The sequence below is a fragment of the Macaca nemestrina genome, chromosome 10 (genome assembly GCF_043159975.1).
Source record: "Macaca nemestrina isolate mMacNem1 chromosome 10, mMacNem.hap1, whole genome shotgun sequence".
Taxonomy (NCBI): domain Eukaryota; kingdom Metazoa; phylum Chordata; class Mammalia; order Primates; family Cercopithecidae; genus Macaca; species Macaca nemestrina.
The window spans coordinates 130,928,267-130,948,161 of record NC_092134.1 but is presented as its reverse complement, the minus strand read 5'-3'; the positions used below and the strand labels follow the sequence as shown (position 1 = coordinate 130,948,161).

General features: G+C 35.9%; 2 protein-coding genes and 1 pseudogene across 2 annotated transcripts; all 3 read right to left on the bottom strand.

Moving 5' to 3' along the window:
- Positions 1-1,763: 1,763 nt before the first annotated feature.
- LOC105465916 (taste receptor type 2 member 31) lies at positions 1,764-2,693 on the bottom strand. The gene has a single exon (XM_024787929.2). The coding sequence runs from the start codon at positions 2,691-2,693 to the stop codon at positions 1,764-1,766; it is 930 nt and encodes a 309-aa protein (XP_024643697.2).
- An 8,962-nt stretch (positions 2,694-11,655) lies between these two features.
- LOC139356496 (taste receptor type 2 member 46-like) lies at positions 11,656-12,535 on the bottom strand (annotated as a pseudogene).
- Positions 12,536-18,212: 5,677 nt separating this feature from the next.
- On the bottom strand, positions 18,213-19,524 carry LOC139356574 (taste receptor type 2 member 31). Its single transcript, XM_071070692.1, has one exon. It carries the CDS (start codon positions 19,181-19,183, stop codon positions 18,272-18,274), a length of 912 nt encoding a protein of 303 aa, XP_070926793.1. The 5' UTR covers positions 19,184-19,524; the 3' UTR covers positions 18,213-18,271.
- Between the last annotated feature and the right edge of the window lie 371 nt (positions 19,525-19,895).

Sequence of the window (19,895 nt, the reverse complement as noted above, 5' to 3'; positions counted from 1 at the left end):
TAAAGCGTTCAGTGGCCCCAGTCCACACGTCGAAACAATCTTTATTACAGTAAACGATGTTTTGCTCTATATATTTCCTATCACTACAAAAGAGACACAATATTTTGGGGGCCTATTGGGATTTTGGAGCCAACATATTCCACATTTGAAAATATTGCTCTGACTCATTAACGAAGTTTCAAAAGGCTACTGGTCTCGAGTGGAACCCAGAATAAAAGAGGGCTCTACAGAAGATATAGGCTCTGGTCCAAGCAGATTTTGTGATGAGTTTACTTTTCATTTTTTAATTGGTTTACCACATCAACTTATCCGTTTTACCCACCCATTTATTTGTTCCTTAAAACGTCATTTTTGAACATCGACACTTGGTACTGGGTTCCAGAACTTGTGAGTCAACAGAAAGCAAGGAAGACATGATCTGCTTTTTTACAGTTCTTACATTGTATTGAGGAAGATATATGATTAAAAAAATACATAAATCAGCTGTGGGGATGATTTATCTTGAGGTTTAAATAACATCGTTAAAATTTCATAACACAAAGAACTAATACCTTCATATACAATTTAGCTGTGAACAAGACTGTACATTTCTCTCTTATAATAGAACTTTTTATTAGTGAATATGTCAAAACATTTTCATTACTGACAACAAAATTATAACGTTAAGTCACATTCCATAATTAACACATAGATTTCATAGATAGTATTTTAACATTTACAAAAAGTTTCACTGAATTATTTTCCATCATTGTTATACTACTTTTACATTGATAGTTTTTGTTTTTGTTTTTTTTTTTTTAGAGAAGAGATTTGAGTTCTCCTCTCTGAAGTTTAGAAGGAATTTTATAAATGGAAGATAAGGATATATTTAGCAAATCGGGGGCTTAGAAGTGCTTTAGAAAACATACTAAAACAATTTGCATCAGATCTCAATTCAAAAACAGATTTTCTTTAATTCAAAAGCTGGAAGAAATGACGTTTCTAACTGCATATGGAAAATGATAATAGCAATCAAGATCATGATCATGAATTTTCATCCCTTTATTACCAAAGAGATTTTTTTCTAAGCTATTCACATACTTGTATTAAATCTAATATTCCTCAGTACTGTTTATGGTAGACATAGACGAAATTTACTCTACATATGCTTGTCACGCAAAATTTTTTGTGGGCATTGTTTTCTATCAATAATTCTGATTGCTTTTTACTAAACATAAAACAGGAAATCATAATGTAATAAAACCTCAAAGATGCATTCTCATTATTGATTTAGAATTGAATGACCTTACCATCCAAAAAGTGAGATGTTCTAACAAGAAATTCTAAGCACACTGTGGTGTATTTGTGTGGATCAAATAACAATAGAAAACAGAAATATTTTTCCTGAGATAAGCTGTTAGTTCTTAATAATTATAAATAGACATTGTAAATTCTACAAATTAAATATAAAATACATGAATGAAAACCATGGCTTCGAAATTCTGAGTAATTTTTGTCATATTTTGTATAATTTGGCAGTTCATGTGAAAAAACAAAAAAAGCATATGTTATTGTCAGTGTTCTTAAGTTTTTCATATAAATTACACACACACACACACACGTATACTTCTTTTGACTAATTTTAGGTGAAAGACTTTTCTAGGTATATGTCTGGAAATTACTCATACACATACATTACAGAAAACACAGTAAGAAATAGAAAATGTTTCATACACCACCAGTTTGTTTTCTGCTAGAAGACACACAATGCCCCTCTTGGGAATTTATGGAGATGAAAGCTTCTGTCCTTTCACACAGTACGTCACGTTCCACAAAACTGAAAGAAAAATCTGCTTTAGCTTCTTGTTTCCCCAAATCACGATGAATGGGTGGGCTGAAGGATAGCTGAATCTAATAGCTTGGCAGAACATGAAGACAGGTTTGTTTCCCAGACTCTCAAAACTCCAAATTGATATAATTACAGACACAAAGTAAACGACACATAACAAGAGGAAGGAGATCACAATTTGCAAAGCTTTTATGTGGACTTTGGTGCTGGGATCTTGAGATCCTTTGCCATGGAGCTGCATCTTCTTCAGATGTTTACACAGAGAACAGATTAACAGCAGAAAACATATCAGCGTCAGAGTGAAAGGTACTAAGTTCTCTAGCGTGGTTACAGTCATACCTGGATGATAAATCGCATTCCTCAATATGATCTTCCAAGTCATGTTTTCTTCATATTCTTTTGTCCGTACAATCTCATTCATGTTTACCATAAAAAGATGACAAGCCAAAACCAGCAAAGGCCCCAACAGCATCACCAGAATGACATTCTTAACTCTCTTCTTTAAATGAAGAAAAATAAGGTTGGAGAAATTGGCAATCTTGAACAAATAAAATATGCTGAGACTAGTAGCAAGCCAGTTGCTGAAATGGCTGGTTACTGCCCAGACGTTATAAGTGGTAGTTCTTACTTCTATAGTATAAAACGCTGGATTCAACACAGTTGCATACCAATTTAATAATAATACCCAGAGCAAACCAATTCTGGAGACCGCCAGAGCAGTGAGAATTTGGTCAGCAAAGGAGATCTTTTGTCTCTTGACCCACTCAGTGGAATTTACCAATGCTATGAAGCCATTAGCACAATTTCCAGTAACAAATGTAACCACTACTAGAATGGAAAAAATGATGGATAGAAAAGTCATCATGTCTCAATAGACAAAAAGAAAATTTTTAAATGCTGATGTTGTGTCTGGAGTTGGTTCCTGCAGGTGGGTTCGTGGTCTCACTGACTTCCAGAATGGAGCCACGGATCTTTGCAGTGAGTGTTACAGTTCTTAAAGATGGCACGGACCCAAAGACTGAGCGGTAGCCAGGTTTCAGCTCTTAAAGATAGCATGGACCCAAAGACTGAGCGGTAGCAAGGTTTATTGTGAAGAACAACAGGACAACCCTTCCACAGCATTGAAGGGAACCTGACTGGGTTTTTGCTGCCGGCTGGAACAGCCACTTTTATTCCCTTATTTGTCCCTTCCCATGTTCAGTTTTTGTCCTATCAGAGTGCCCTTTTTCAGTCGTCCCTGTGATTGGCTACTTTTTGGATCCTGTTGATTGGTGCGTTTTACAGAGCACTGATTGGAGCATTTTACAGAACGCTGATTGGTGCCTTTTACAGAGGATTCATTGGTGCATTTTACAATCCTCTGGCTAGCCACAGAGCGCTGATTGGTGCATTTTACAATCCCCATGCTGGCTACAGAATACTTCTCCAAATCCCCACTCGACCCAGGAAGTCCAGCTGGCTTCACCTCTCAATGAAATATGACTGGTTGTGATTGCTTGAATATCCTGACCTTAAATTCTATATGCACCTAATTTGTGAATGTGCTTGCTCATTCTTTTTACTTTTAAATGTTGTGACCACTGTCAAGCCAGAAATCATCATGGCATGTTAATTGATGAGTTCAGTGATCTCTTTATGGAAAACATTCTTATTTTCAAACAACTCAAATTAACTCATTCATTCATTGTCTGTTCCTTTTATAGGCTGGAATTATTCATACTGAAATTGACAGGAAACATGAATCCTCATTTGCTAGTACACAAATAGGAGCATATTCTCTTTCAGTGTTTGCAATTTTTCCTTGTGTAAGCTATCCATCATTTGTCTTTAACGACTTCAGTTGTTAGGGAAGTTTTATAATCCAATACATAGTTCATGTAGTAAATGCCTAAGTTCTTAAAGGGAGCTTGTTCTTAACTAAGATAATCACCTATATTGACATTTTAAATGCCAGATTTAAATACACAGAATACAAACTGCTTTTAGCAAAAGCATCTAAGATTTTCTTGAGAACCACAGGCAGGCCAGTACTCCATAAGATCTGGTTGCTGCTAATACTTTTGTATAGCTTCATTAGTCACAAGCTCAGAAATACACACCCATATGCATGCATGGGCACACCGCTTATGAATGGAACAAATTATTTTCTCGTAACTTCCAAAACAAAAAATGAGTTTCCAAGAGGTTATCCAGATGAAATTAGTCCTATTCTCACACTCACAGTTTTCAGCCCATGAATGATATTTATTTATCAAACACATATCTAATTCTTAGGACTTTGGTAAAGTTTCTCTGGAGTCTAGTGTTTGAATATTTATTATTATATAAAATATTTAGCAATTTTATAAGAATTCCTGAGTACCGGGCTCTTTGATAGATAATCTCGCAGCATACTCCCATTGCAGGAAGACTGACTACCTTGCGCCTGAACTTGGAGTTCAACCGTTTAACTTACTTTCATAAACAGAAAATTACTGCCCTTTGCGTAGAGATTTGAGATGGCCTCCATACTGGAGATTCTTCCTCTTTCCATTTACCATGAGAACATCACGTAGAAAGTACACTGTTCCCAGATGGAGAATGAGAAACTAATGAGGTCAGGTTGCCCCCAGCTGATCCACACTAAATTGGCCAAACTCTATCTCCAAGATGCCGAATTTGGCCCATCTCAAATCACCAGAGCCATCCATCAACCCAGCTTAGAAAAATGAAATCCAGGCCAGGCGCGGGGGAGGGTAAGGAGGGTAGATCACGAAGTCAAGAGATTGAGACCATCCTGGCCAACATGGTGAAACCCCGTCCCTACTAAAAATACAAAAATTAGGCGGGCTTGGTGGCGTGTGCCTGTAGTCCCAGCTACTTGGGAGGCTGAGGCAGGAGAATCGCTTGAACTCAGGAGGCAGAAGTTGCAGTGAGCCAAGATCGTGCCAGTGCACTCCAGCCTGGGCAAGAGAGTGAGACTCCATCTCAAAAAACAGAACACACACACACACACACACACACACACACACACACACACACACAAATGAAATCCAAAGACATGTGAGATATATATATCTAATGTCGTTTTAGAGGGTTTTCTCCTGAAGAAAAACATAACTGATAAAAGAACTCTGCTAAACCGAGAGTGTGAGAAGTATGTACATCTTTGTTGTGTCAGGAATCAGGAGCAGAAAGTAAAAATAGATGTGGAATGGCAAAGGTTTGTCCTGTGAGGTGGATAATTAAGGCTAGAATAAATCCTTTGGAAACATCTGCGCTTGACAGATAACATCATCTCAAATTTCCTTATAATGCAACTAAATAAGAAAATTCCTATTTCAACTATCTTAGAGTTGTATAAGAATGTATATACAGCTAATTGATTTTTCCCTTCAGTATATAATGAGATGAGTAATAATAATTTCTATAAGACATTTCTCCTGACTAAAAATTATATGTTAAAATTGTAATGCACACTTAGAAATGAACCAAAACAAAAATTGGAAATACCGGAATGTATCAGAAACAGTCAAGTAACGCTTATACAGGGCAAAAGAGGGAACATCGAAAACAGCCTAGGTCCATCTCCATGCCATTTTTCTGACATGAAAGTGGTAATGATTTTCTTCTTTTTGTAACACTTTGGTCAAAGAAAAGAATAAAAGCAAGGTCTAGGCATCCTCCTGCAACTTGGAAGAAATTGAAAAATGATTTCATGTAATAGCATTTTTGGATAGCAGCTTTTCTGTTTCTGGATCATCATCGCAAACTCTCCTCACAGAGAAATTCAGTGAGAAGTACTGGATCTCAAAATGTCACTTCGATTAATAAGACAAAGTATCTCAACAACAGCTCCACCATTCTATTCCATGATTTTAATTTTACGCTGTTTTTATCAGCAGAAATCAAGACTTCTTAGTTTACAACAATCTTTAAAAGATCAAATAGTGAAACAGTGCTTACAAGTTTATGAAAAACTGAAGGACGTCTGATACAAGTAGACTTGAAGTCCCATGGAAATAAACCTGAATCTAGTGCTTCTGTGGAATTCCACCATTTAATCCCTATCCGTGAATATGGTTTTGGTTATAGAACTACAACCTTTGAAATCCATCATCACTCACTCAAGTGTGACAGAAGATCTGAGGTCTTACCTCTGTTTAACAATTTGGTCCTAAAAACTCGCTCTTTAGAAATAAAAGCTTGCTCATAAAAATGTGTTATTTGCTTTATCTTTCTTATTAGGGAGTTCTATTTACACTAAAATCTAAATTGTTTCTATTGTGATCTTAGTGAAATGAGGATTCATTTAAGGTCGTCCATAAATAATTATTTGCTTAGGCAATGTATTCTAAAATAAACTACACTTAATGTTTAAACCTAAATGTATTGAGCTCGACTTGAACTTTGCTGTTTACTATTGTAACTTTCTCACAATGATGATCTTTTTAAAATTCCTTATTTTCCATATTATGTATTTAAATATTTCAAAAACAAATCATTCCATGAGATAGATGAAGATATACATGATGACGATGAGAATGATGATGGCAGGTGAAAGGGAGAATGCTTTTTGATAAATGTGATTTCAGTCTTGTTTGTAAGTACTGGAGTTCAGGGTGATGAGAGAACACTATTATTCCTCCTCATGGCCTCATGATACTTCTGTAATTCTCAGCATCAGGCCTAGACAAATACCCTCACATGGTATTTCATCAAGAATAATGTAAAACCAACATATTTTCAATGATTTATTTGCTTCTTCTTTTTTTCTTTTACTGCATTTTAAAAGTTGATAACAAAAGTGACCTCCAACAATTAGGATTCTATTTTGGGGATTTCTAACACTTTCAAATGTGTATCACAAATAATTAAATTGGAAATAAGCGAAAAGGTGTCTATCAGTCATAAATATTCAAATTTTGATGTTTCAAACTCATATTAACACTAAGATGGTGGATTTATAGTTCTTTCTTATCTTTTCTTTTGTTTTAATTAATTAAAGTAATGTTTTGGTACAGGTGTGGTGGTTCACACCTGTAATCCCAGCATTTTTGGTGGCTGAGCCAGGTGGATTGCCTGAGCACAGGAGTTCAAGACCTGCCTGGGCAACATGGCAAAACCTTGTCTCTACAAAAAAAAAAAAAAAAAAAAAAAAAAAAAAAAAAAAAAAAAAAAACTAGAAAAAATTAGCAGGGCGTGGTGGTGCACGCCTGTTGCCCTAGCTACTCTGGAGGCTGAGATGGCAGAATGACTTGAGCCAAGGTGGCAGAGGTTGCATTTAGCTGAGATTGTACTTCTGCACTCCAGCCTGGACAACACGGCGAGATCCAGTCTCAAAATTAAAAAAGAAAAATTTTAAATTTTAACTTGGATTTCTTAGTACCATAATGCTCTATGCTCCTTTATTCAGCAAAACTCTAATTACAATGGTATCTATGAGAATTTGCTGTATCACCCTAATTTTGTACTTAGAAATGTACTTTATGTTTCTGCTTTTAACTTTTTTTTAATACACACTTTAAGTTCTAGGGTACATGTGCACAACATGCAGTTTTGCTACATATGTATACATGTGCCATGTTGGTGTGCTGCATCCATTAACTCGTCATTTACATTAGGGATATCTCCTAATGCTATCCCTCCCCCCTCCCCCCTCCCCTTCCCCCTACCCTACAATAGGCCCCGGTGTGTGATGTTCCCCTTCCTGTGTCCAAATGGTCTCATTGTTCAATTCCCACCTATGAGTGAGAACATGCGGTATTTGGTTTTCTGTTCTTGCAATAGTGTGCTGAGAATGATGGCTTCAAGCTGCATCCATGTCCCTACAAAGGACACGAACTCATCCTTTGGTATGGTTACGTAGTATTCCATGGTGTATATGTGCCACATTTTCTTAATTCAGTCTGTCACTGATGGACGTTTGGGATGATTCCAAGTCTTTGGTATTGTGAATAGTGCTGTAATAAACATACGTGTGCATGTGTCTTTATAGCAGCGTGATTTATAATCCTTTGGGTAAATACCCAGTAATGCGATGACTGGGTCAAATGGTATTTCTAGTTCTAGATCCTAGAGGAATCGCCACACTGTTTTCCACAACGGTTGAACTAGTTTACAGTCCCACCAACAGTGTAAAAGTGTTCCTATTTCTCCACATCCTCTCCAGCACCTGTTGTTTCCTGATTTTTTCATGATTGCCATTCTAACTGGAGTGAGATGGTATCTCATTGTGGTTTTGATTTGCATTTGTCTGATGGCAAGTGATGATGAGCATTTTGTCATGTGTCTGTTGGCTGTACGAATGTCTTCTTTTGAGAAGTGTCTGTTCATATCCTTTGCCGACTTTTTGATGGGGTTGTTTGCTTGTTTCTTGTAAATTTGTTTGAGTTCTTTGTAGGTTCTGGATATTAGCCCTTTGTCAGATGAGTAGATTGCAACAATTTTCTCCCATTCTGTAGGTTGACTGTTCACTCCGATGGTAGTTTCTTTTGCTGTGCAGAAGCTCTTTAGTTTAATTAGATCCCAATTGTCAATTTTGGCTTTTGTCGCCATTGCTTTTGGTGTTTTAGACATGAAATTTTTAACACTTTTATTTTGTGGCATATAACATACATATACAGAGTAATAACACCTAACAAAAAGTAAGAAAAAATTATAATGTTAACGTTGATGCTACCAGACCTTGGTAAGGAAATAGAATTTACCATTGTATATTTAGAAAACCCCATTGTGTCAGCCCAAAATCTCCTTAAGCTGCTAAGCAACTTCAGCAAAGTCTGAGCATACAAAATCAATGTGCAAAAATCACAAGCACTCCTATACACCAATAACAGACAAACACAGAGCCAAGTCATGAGTGCACTCCCATTTACAATTTTTTCAAAGAGAATGAAATATCTAGGAATCCAACTTTCAAGGGATGTGAAGGACCTCTTCAAGGAGAACTACAAACCACTGCTCAATGAAATAAAAGAGGACACAAACAAATGGAAGAACATTCCATGCTCATGGTTAGGAAGAATCAATATCGTAAAAATGGCCATACTGCTCAAGGTAATTCATAGATTCAATGCCATCCCCATCCAGCTACCAATGACTTTCTTCACAGAATTGGAAATAACTACTTTAAAGTTCAGATGGAACCAAAAAAGAGCCCGCATTGCAAAGACAAACCTAAGCAAAAAGAACAAAGCTGGAGGTGTCATGCTACCTTACTTCAAGCTATATTACAAGGCTATAGTAACCAAAACAGCATGGTACTTGCACCAAAAGAGAGATATACCAGTGGAACAGAACAGGGCCCTCAGAAATAATAAAACACATCTACAACCATCTGATCTTTGACAAACCTGGCAAAAACTAGAAATGGGGAAAGGATTCCCTATTTAATAAATGGTGCTGGGAAAACTGGCTGGCCATATGTAGAAAGCTTACACTTTATACAAAAATTAATTCAAATGGATTAAAGACTTAAATGTTAGACCTAAAACCATAGAAACCCTAGAGGTAAACCTAGGAAATACTATTCAGGACATAGGCATGTGCAAGGACTTCATGACTAAAACACCACAAGCAATGGCAACAAAAGCCAAAATTGACAAATGGGATCTAATTAAACTAAAGAGCTTCTGCACAGCAAAAGAAACTACTATCAGAGTGAACAGGCAACCTACAGAATGGGAGAAAATGTTTACAATCTACCCATCTGACAAAGGGCTGATATCCAGAATCTACAAAGAACTTAAACAAATTTGCAAGAAAAAATCAAACCACTACATCAAAAAGTGGGCAACTGTGGTTGTTTATTGTATTTTAACACCTAAAGGAATTCCTCAAACAAAATTGGTGTTAAGCTGTTGTGAGGTGCTTGAATATGTAATATTTTCTCTCTACAGTCCACTAAATTCCTTTTTCTAGTAACCAGTTTCCTGGTTCTAATCATACAATCACATGTGTTTTGATGGGCTTGTGCAACCTAACTAGGCTACCCTGTTGCTCTACCACCACCACCACCACTCCCCATTCCAACTTCATTCAGTGCTTTTGATGTGAGGACTAGGATGTTCCAGATTCAGTTTATTTAGATATTTGATTCAACGATGACCAACACAGTCAAAGATACTTCACACAGATGAGATCCAAATAAAAGTTTAAAAAAAAAAAAAATGTAGAATTTCCAGCAATCCAGATACTCCCGATGAAAGTCTTCTTGTTGATATTTTCCTTCCTCCTGACTATCCCAATTGTTTTAATGATCACTCATATGTCTAACTGTAGAGATTTATTACCAAGGTAAAAAATTACAATGTATTAAAAACAATGTTTTTCAACATTATGTAAATGAGATTATACTAAATGTATTTTCCATCTTGATAATTCCTCTCATATCTGTGAGTATTAATATCTATGTAGCTCAAATTTCTTCATTTTCATAGTTGTATTATTCTGTTGTAAACATGTAAGTCTTGTTTGTTAATTTTGATTGCTGTATAGCATTCCATTGTATAAGTATGCCACAGTTTGTTTATCCATTGAGAGGACTGGTAGACATTTGGAGGATATCTCAACTTTAGCTACTGAAACTCAGTGATATGCATGTGTATGTATATGCATTCTGATAAGAGTGAAAATACTGGATCTTAGGATGTAATCCTTCATCGTAATCAGATAATACCATACTCAGCTGAAATGATGGCACACATTTATGGCACTCCCAGGAGTAGTGTATGAAAATTCCCATTGTGTCATATACTTTCCAAAATAAGTAATGTCAGGCTAATATATACATTTTTGTATTTACATAAAATGTTATTAAACAATATTTTCCAAGCCGTTTTCTATTCTTATTCAAAATGTATTTTTATTTCAATAAATTATATTAATCTTTTTTCATTCTATGATTATTTCATATAAACTTATTAATAATGCTTTATGAATGTGAATATGTCAACACACTTCCATTTCATCACTGACAACAAGCTTACAATGTTACGGCACATCCTATAATTAATACATAGATTTCATAGATGCTATTTTAACACTTATAAAAAGTTTCACTGAATTGTTTTCCATAATTTCTATACTATTTTCACATTGATAGTTTTTTTTTAGAAAAGAGAAGGTTGGAGTTCTCTTATCTGAAGTTTAGAAGGAATTTGATAAATGGAAGATAAGGATATCATTATCAATTCAGGGACTTAGAAGTGCCATAGAAAAAATACTAAAATAATTTACATCAGAGCTCAATTTCAAAAAAAGCCTTTCTTTAGATCAAAAGTTGGAAGAAATGACTTTTTTAACTGCATATGAAAGCTGATAATAGCATTCAAGATCATGATCATGATTTTTCATCCCTCTTATAGAAGACTTTTTTTTCTAAACTATTCATATACTTGTATTAAATCTAATATACCTCAGTACTGTTTATGGTAGACATAGATGGAATTTACTCTACATATGCTTGTCACTCAAATTTTATTGTGTGCATTGTTTTCTAACAACAATTCTGTTTGATTTTTACTAAACATAAAATAGGATTTCATAATGGAATAAAACCCCAAAGATACATCCTGATTATTGAGATAGAATTGAATGACATTATTATCCAAAAGTTATAGGTTAAAACAATGAATTCTAAGCACACTGTGGTATATTTGTGTGGTTCAAGTAACAATCAAAAGAGCAATATTTTCCCCAAGATAAGCTGTTAGTTCTTAATAATTATAAATAGACATAAATTCTTCAAATGAAATAAAAACTACATGCATAAAATAAACATGGCTTCAGAATTCTGAGGAATTTTTGTCATACTTTCTATAATTTGGCAATTCTTTGAAAAAACAATAAAAAGCATGTTATTGTCAATGTTCTTCAGTTTTTCATACACACATAAATACACACACACACACATATATGCTTTTTAGACTAACATTAGGTAAAAGACTTTTCTAGGTATACATTTGGAAATTATTCATATACATACATTACAGAAAACCCAGTAAGAAATAGAAAATGTTTCATACACCACCAGTTTGTTTTCTGCTAGAAGACACACAAGGCCCCTCTCGTGAATCTACAGAGATGAAGGCTTCTGTCCTTTCACCCAGTACCTCACATTCCACAAAGTTGAAAGAAAAATCTGCTTTAGCTTCTTGTTTCCCCAAATCAGGATGAATGGGTGGGTGGAAGGATAGCTGAATACAGTAGCTTGGCAGAACATGAAGACATGTTCGTTTTCCAGCCTCTCAAAATTCCAAACTGATAGCATTATGACCAGAAAGTAAATGGCACATAACAGGAGAAAGGAGGTCACATTTGCAAAGCTTTTATGTGGACCTTGGTGGTGGGATCTTGAGATCCTTTGCCATGGACCTGCATCTTCTTCAGATGTTTACACAGAGAACAGATTAACAGCAGAAAAGATATCAGGGTCAGAGTGATGGGTACAAAGTTTGCTAGCATGGTTACAGTCATATTTGAAAAGTACATTGCACTCCTCAATTTGATCTTCCATGTCATGTTTCCTTCATATTCTTTTGTCTGTACAATCTGATTCATGTTTATGACAAAAAGATGACAAGCCAAAAATAGCAAAGACCCCAACAGCATCACCAGAATGACATTCATAACTCTCCTCTTTAAGTGAAGAAAAATCAGGTTGGAGAAAGTGGCAATCTTGAGCAAATAAAACATGCTGAGGCTAGTACCAAGCCAGTTGCTGAAATTAAACCAGATTTAAATACACAGAATTCAACCTTCTTTTATCAAAAGCATCTAAGATTTACTTGAGAACCACAGGCAGGCAGGTACTCCATAAGATCTGGTTGCTGCTAATACTTTTGTGTGACTTCATTATTCACAAGCTCATAAATAAATGCACAAACACACACATGTGCACACCACTTATGAATGGAATGAATTATTTTCTTGTAATTTCCAAACTATAAAATGAGTTTCCAGGGGGTTGTCCAGCTGAAATTACTCCTATTTTCCCACTCAGGGTTTTCAGCCCATGAGCAATATTTATTTATCAAACACATCTCTAATTATTAGGTCTTTGGTAAAGTTTTTTCAAGTCTAAAGTTTAAATATTTATTATTTAATTAAAATATTCAGCAATTTTATAAGTATTCATGGGTACCAGGCCCTTTGACATATAATCTTGCAGTAACCTCCCATCACAGGACGACTGACTACTTTTCCCCTGAACTTGAAGTTCAATAATTTAGCTTGCTTTGATGAACAGAAAATAAATATACTTTGCATAGAGATTTGAGATGGCTTCCATACTGGGGTTCTTCCTCTTTCTATTTAGGATGAGAATATCTCCTAGCTAGTACACTGTTCCCAGAAGAAGAATGAGAAACTAATGAAGGCAGATTGTCCCCACCTGATCCAGACTAAATTGGCCAAACTCTAACGACCTCCAAGATGCAGAATTTGGCCCACCACAAATCCCCAGAGACATCCACCAAACCCTGCTTAGAAAAATGAGATCTAAAGATATAATATATAAATATATGATGTAGTTTTGGAGGGTTTCTCTTGCAGAAAAACATAACTGAGAAAAGAGCTCTGCTAAACTAAGAGTGTGTAAAATACATACAACTTTGTTGTGTCAGCAATTCAGGAGCCAAAAGGAAAAAATCGGTGGGGAATGGCAAAGGTTTATTCCTATGAAGTGGATAATTAAGGCTAGAAGAAATCCTTTGAAAAAATCTGGATGTGACAGATAACATCATCTCAAATTTTCTCATGTTACAACTAAATAAGAAAGTTCTTACTTCAACTCTCTTAGAGTTGTATAAGAATGTATACAAATAGTTTATTTTTCCTGCAGTATATAATGAGTAATAATAAACTTTTATGAGATATTTCTCCTAATTTAAAATTTTTATGTTAAAATAATAACGCACACGTAGAAATGAGCCAAAACAAAAATGGGAAATACCACAATGTATCATAAGCACTCAAGTAACCATGATGGCAGGCAAGAGAAGGAACACCGAAAACAGCCTAGGTCCACCTCCATGCCACTTTCCAAGCCCGTAACCCCTTGTTCACATCTCTGGAGATAAGCAATACCCATAATTTATGATGATCATTTCCTTGATTTTCCTTATACTTTACCAATTAGGTATGCAACCCTAAACTGCACAGCTTGGTCTGGCCTGCTTTCAACTGTGTGTAGGTACAATCCTTCATGTTCTTCTTGGTTGTGGTTTCTTGGTCTCAACATTGTGTTTCTGAAATTTAGTCACAGAGTTGCATGTACATATGATTTTTTTTCACTTCTCTATGTTGTTCTCTTGTGTGGATTTACTGTAATGATTGATCTATCCTTAATATATATTTGGCCAGCTTTTTTTTGAACAGTTATGAATAATTCTACTAAAGCATTCTCTCAAATATCATTTGATACAATTCCTTTGTATATATACCTTTAGGTAGAATTACAGGGTCATTGTTCAAAATCTCCTCATAGATATAGAACAGTTCAAAAAATACTTTAAGTAAATTTACTCTTGTCACCTCTGCCTCCAGTCTATTTTTTTTTGCCATTTGCCTATATATTATCAATTATGTAATTACCGCAATAAGACATTATTTTTGACAGTAAACATTCGTTTATAATTATGCACATATTTACCAAATCAGTCTCCAATCTTGGATTTTATTCCTTTTCCTTTTTTACAGTATAATGGTTTCTAAGAGGGAATCTTCTAGTCAGACTGTGAAGACAGGAAACCAGATACCCTGCTGGTTAGCGTATAGCTATGATGTGAGACTGCATTTTACAACTACTGCCTGCCTCAATATAATTACCTAAAAAAGCAGATGATAGATTGGGCATGGTGGCCCAGGCCTGTAATTCCAGCATTTTGGGAGGCCAAGGCAGGTGGATCACCTGAGGTCAGGAGTTTGAAACCGGCATGGCCAACACGGTGAAACTCTGTCCCCACTAAATATACAAAAATTAGCCAGGTGTGATCACGCACACCTATAATCCCAGCTACTCAGTTGGCTGTGGCAGGAGAATCATTTGAACCCAGGAGATGGAGGTTGTAATTGGTCAGGATCATGCCACTGCAGTCCAGCAGGGAGACAGAACAACACCCTGTCTCAAAAAAAAAACAACAAAGAAAGGAGATGAAAATAAAATTGTCTTTGGTTAATTTTGTTAGGAGTTAATCTATTCTTTACATAACTACTTTCAATTTTACTTGTTTGCTATAGGCAGGAACCAAAGATTGTTAATTATTGATTTGATCCCATTTTACTTGATATTTAAGATACCAGCGAGAACTTACATTTTTTTTCTTCTTCCTCTGAGACAGAGTCTCCCTCTGTTACCCAAGTTGGAGTACAGTGGCAGGATCATAGCCCACTGCAGCCTTGAATGCCTGAGCTCAAGCAATCCTCCTGCCTTAACTTCCCAAGTGTTTGGAACTATAGGCATGCACAACCACGCCAGCTAATTTTTTTAATTTTTTGTAAGGATGAAGTCTCCATATGCTGCACAGGGAATTACTGCTCTCAAGGGATCCTCCCTCCTTGCTCTCCCAAAGCACTAGGACTACAGGCATGAGTCCTCACATCCAGCCTGCAGTGGGAGTGCTTGAAGGTCAGATGCTACTTAGAGCTTCGGCTCATGTCCATCCCGAGGTGGATCTAATCAGTTTGCAGTTATTACTTCTTCCTGAATGTGTAATTGAAACCTGTAGAGTAAAGGTCATTATTATAGCAGGACCAAGGGGAAGCCTCTCAAATTCTCCTCTACTGGCAACGCAATGTATAAAATATAATAACTGCATTCCCTAAGGAATGGAATTGGTCACTGCTGTGACAAAACACTTGCAAGTTACAGGGGACAGTAGTCTCTTTAGATCTCTATTCACTTAACCTATCTGGCCTCTACCAAAACCAGATGAATTATAGAATGAATGCAGACTACCATAAACTTAAATCAACACTCACAAAATCTTTCCAGGATTTGCTATCTTCACTGAGCAGAGCAGAGCTTCTGGTACTTTTAATGTGGCTCGTGATTTGGTCAATATTTCTTAATCTACACCCAGTAAGAGGGAAAATCAAAACAATTTGCTTTGTATTGTAAGAATAATAGCACTGCTTCACTGTTTTATGTCAGGACTATGTCACTTCTGTTCTCAGTTTAATTTACATTTTTTAAAACATCGTGCTAATTTAATATATTAATAATATTACAGACCGGGCCCTGTGGCACATGACTGTAATCCCAGCACTTTTGAGGCCAAAACAGACACATCACTTCAACCTAGGAGTTTGAAATCAGCCTGGGTAACATGGTAAAATCCTATCCTAACAGAAAATAAAAAATTAGCCAGGCGTGAGATTGTTCCCCTGCAGTCCCAGCTGCTAGCAATGCCGAGGTAGGAGAATCACTTGAGCCCAGAAGGTTGAGGCTGTCATGAGCTGTGATCCTGCCACTGCACTCCAGTCTCAGGGACACAGTGAGAACCTGTTCAAAATAATAGCAATAAGAATAATAATTAATAATAATAATATATTCGTTGGTACAATAATCAGGGAGTGGCAAGTTTCTTAAATACAGTAAAATACCCTAATGTTGAATGGAAGGAAAATATCGGAACAAAATAAATAAACCCGAGAAGATTCAGGGACCTACAACATAAGTGATATTTTAAAGCGTTCAGTGTCCCCAGTCCACACGTCGAAACAATCTTTATTACAGTAAACGATGTTTTGCTCTATATATTTCCTATCACTACAAAAGAGACACAATATTTTGGGGGTCTATTGGGATTTTGGAGCCAACATATTCCACATTTGAAAATATTGCTCTGACTCATTAACGAAGTTTCAAAAGGCTACCGGTCTCGAGTGGAACCCGGAATAAAAGAGGGCTCTACAGAAGATACAGGCTCTGGTCCAAGCAGATTTTGTGATGAGTTTACTTTTCATTTTTTAATTGGTTTGTCACATCAACTTATCCGTTTTATCCACCCATTTATTTGTTCATTAAAACATCATTTTTGAACATCTACACTTGGTACTGTGTTCTAGAACCTGTGAGTCAACAGAAAGCAAGGAAGACATGATCTGCTTTTTTACAGTTCTTACATTGTATTGAGGAAGATATATTATTAAAAAAATACATAAATCAGCTGTGGGGATGATTTATCTTGAGGTTTAAATAACATCGTTAAAATTTCATAATACAAAGAACTAATACCTTCATATACAATTTAGCTGTGAACAAGACTGTACATTTCTTTCTTATAGTAGAACTTTTTATTAGTGAATATGTCAAAACATTTTCATTACTGACAACAAAATTATAACGTTAAGGCACACTCCATAATTAATACATAATTTCATAGATACTATTTTAACATTTACAAAAAGTTCCACTGAATTACTTTCCATCATTGCTATACTACTTTTACACTGATAGTTTTTTTTTTTTTTTTTAGAGAAGAGATTTGAGTTCTCCTATCTGAAGTTTAGCAGGAATTTTATAAATGGAAGATAAGGATATATTTAGCAAATCAAGGGCTTAGAAGTGCTTTAGAAAAAAATACTAAAACAATTTGCATCAGATCTCAATTCAAAAACAGTTTTTCTTTAATTCAAAAGCTGGAAGAAATGACATTTCTAACTGCATATGGAAAATGATAATAGCAATCAAGATCATGATCATGAATTTTCACCCCTTTATTACCAAAGAGATTTTCTTCTAAGCTATTCACATACTTGTTATTAAATCTAATATTCCTCAGTACTGTTTATGGTAGACATAGACGAAATTTACTCTACATATGCTTGTCACTCGAAGTTTTTGTGGGCATTGTTTTCTATCAATAATTCTGATTGCTTTTTACTAAATAAAACAGGAATTCATAATGTAATAAAACCTCAAAGATGCATTCTCATTATTGATTTAGAATTGAATGACCTTACCATCCAAAAAGTTAGATGTTCAAACAACGAATTCTAAGCACATTGTGGTATATTTGCGTGGATCAAACAACAATAGAAAACAGCAATATTTTCCGTGAGATAAGCTGTTATTTCTTAATAATTATAAATAGATATTGTAAATTCTACAAATTAAATATAAAATACACAAATGAAAACCATGGCTTCGAAATTCTGAGTAATTTTTGTCATATTTTGTATAATTTGACAGTTCGTGTGAAAAAACAAAAAAGCGTATGTTATTGCCAATGTTCTTAAGTTTTTCATATACATTACACAAATACACACACACACATATATACTTCCTTTGACTAAGTTTAGGTAAAAGACTTTTCTAGGTATAGGTTTGGAAATTATTCATACACATACATTACAGAAAACATAGTAAGAAATAGAAAATGTTTCATACACCACCAGTTTGTTTTCTGCTAGAAGACACACAATGCCCCTCTTGGGAATTTATGGAGATTGAAGCTTCTATCCTTTCACCCAGTACCTCACGTTCCACAAAACTGAAAGAAAAGTCTGCTTTAGCTTCTTGTTTCCCCAAATCATGATGAATGGGTGGGCTGAAGGATAGCTGAATCTAATAACTTGGCAGAACATCAAGACAGGTTTGTTTCCCAGACTCTGAAAACTCCAAATTGATATAATTACAGACACAAAGTAAATGACACATAACAAGAGGAAGGAGATCACAATTTGCAAAGCTTTTATGTGGACCTTGGTGCTGGGATCTTGAGATCCTCTGCCATGGAGCTGCATCTTCTTCAGATGTTTACACAGAGAACAGATTAACAGCAGAAAAGATATCAGGGTCAGAGTGAAAGGTACTAAGTTCTGTAGCGTGGTTACAGTCATACCTGGATGGTAAATCGCATTCCTCAATACGTACTTCCAAGTCATGTTTTCTTCATATTCTTTTGTCTGTACAATCTCATTCATGTTTACCATAAAAAGATGACACGCCAAAATGAGCAAAGGCCCCAACAGCATCACCAGAATGACATTCTTAACTTTCCTCTTTAAGTGAAGAAAAATAAGGTTGGAGAAATTGGCAATCTTGAGCAAATAAAATATGCTGAGACTAGTAGCAAGCCAGTTGCTGAAATGGTTGGTTACTGCCCAGACATTGTAAGTGGTAGTTCTTACCTCTACACTATAAAACGCTGGATTCAACACAGTTGCATACCAATTTAATAATAATACCCAGAGCAAACCAACTCTGGAGACCGCCAGAGCAGTGAGAATTTGGTCAGCAAAGGAGATCTTTTGTCTCTTGACCAACTCAACGGAGTTTACCAGTGCTATGAAGCCATTAGCAAAATTTCCAATAACAAATGTAACCACTACTAGAGTGGAAAAAATGATGGGTAGAAAAGTTATCATGTCTGAACAAACAAAAAGAAAATTTTTAAATGCTGATGTTGTGTCTGGAGTTGGTTCCTGCAGGTGGGTTCGTGGTCTCACTGATTTCCAGAATGAAGCCACGGACCTTTGCAGTGAGTGTTACAGTTCTTAAAGATGGCACAGACCCAAAGACTGAGCGGTAGCCAGGTTTCAGCTCTTAAAGATAGCATGAACCCAGAGACTGAGCGGTAGCACGGTTTATTGTGAAGAACAACAGGACAATACTTCCACAGCATTCAGTGTGATGTTGCTCCGGGCTGGAATGGCCAGCTTTTATTCCCTTATTTGTCCCTTCCCATGTTCAGTTTTTGTCCTATCAGAGTGCCCTTTTTTCAGTCGTCCCTGTGATTGGCTACTTTTTGGATCCTGTTGATTGGTGCGTTTTACAGAGTACTGATTGGAGCATTTTAAGGAGCACTGATTGGTGCCTTTTACAGAGGATTCATTGGTGCATTTTACAATCCTCTGGCTAGCCACAGAGCACTGATTGGTGCATTTTACAATCCCCATGCTGGCTACAAAATAGTTCTCCAAATCCCCACTGTACCCAGGAAGTCCAACTGGCTTCACCTCTCAATGAAATATCACTGGTTATGATTGCTCCAATATCCTGACCTTAAATTCTATATGCACCTAATTTGTGAATGTGCTTGCTCATTCTTTTTACTTTTGAATGTGACCACTGTCAAGC

What these genes read in the sequence shown, in the direction of transcription:
- LOC139356574 (XM_071070692.1), bottom strand. Translation starts at nt 19,183, where the DNA reads ATGATAACTTTTCTACCCATCATTTTTTCCACTCTAGTAGTGGTTACA.
- LOC105465916 (XM_024787929.2), bottom strand. Translation starts at nt 2,693, where the DNA reads ATGATGACTTTTCTATCCATCATTTTTTCCATTCTAGTAGTGGTTACA.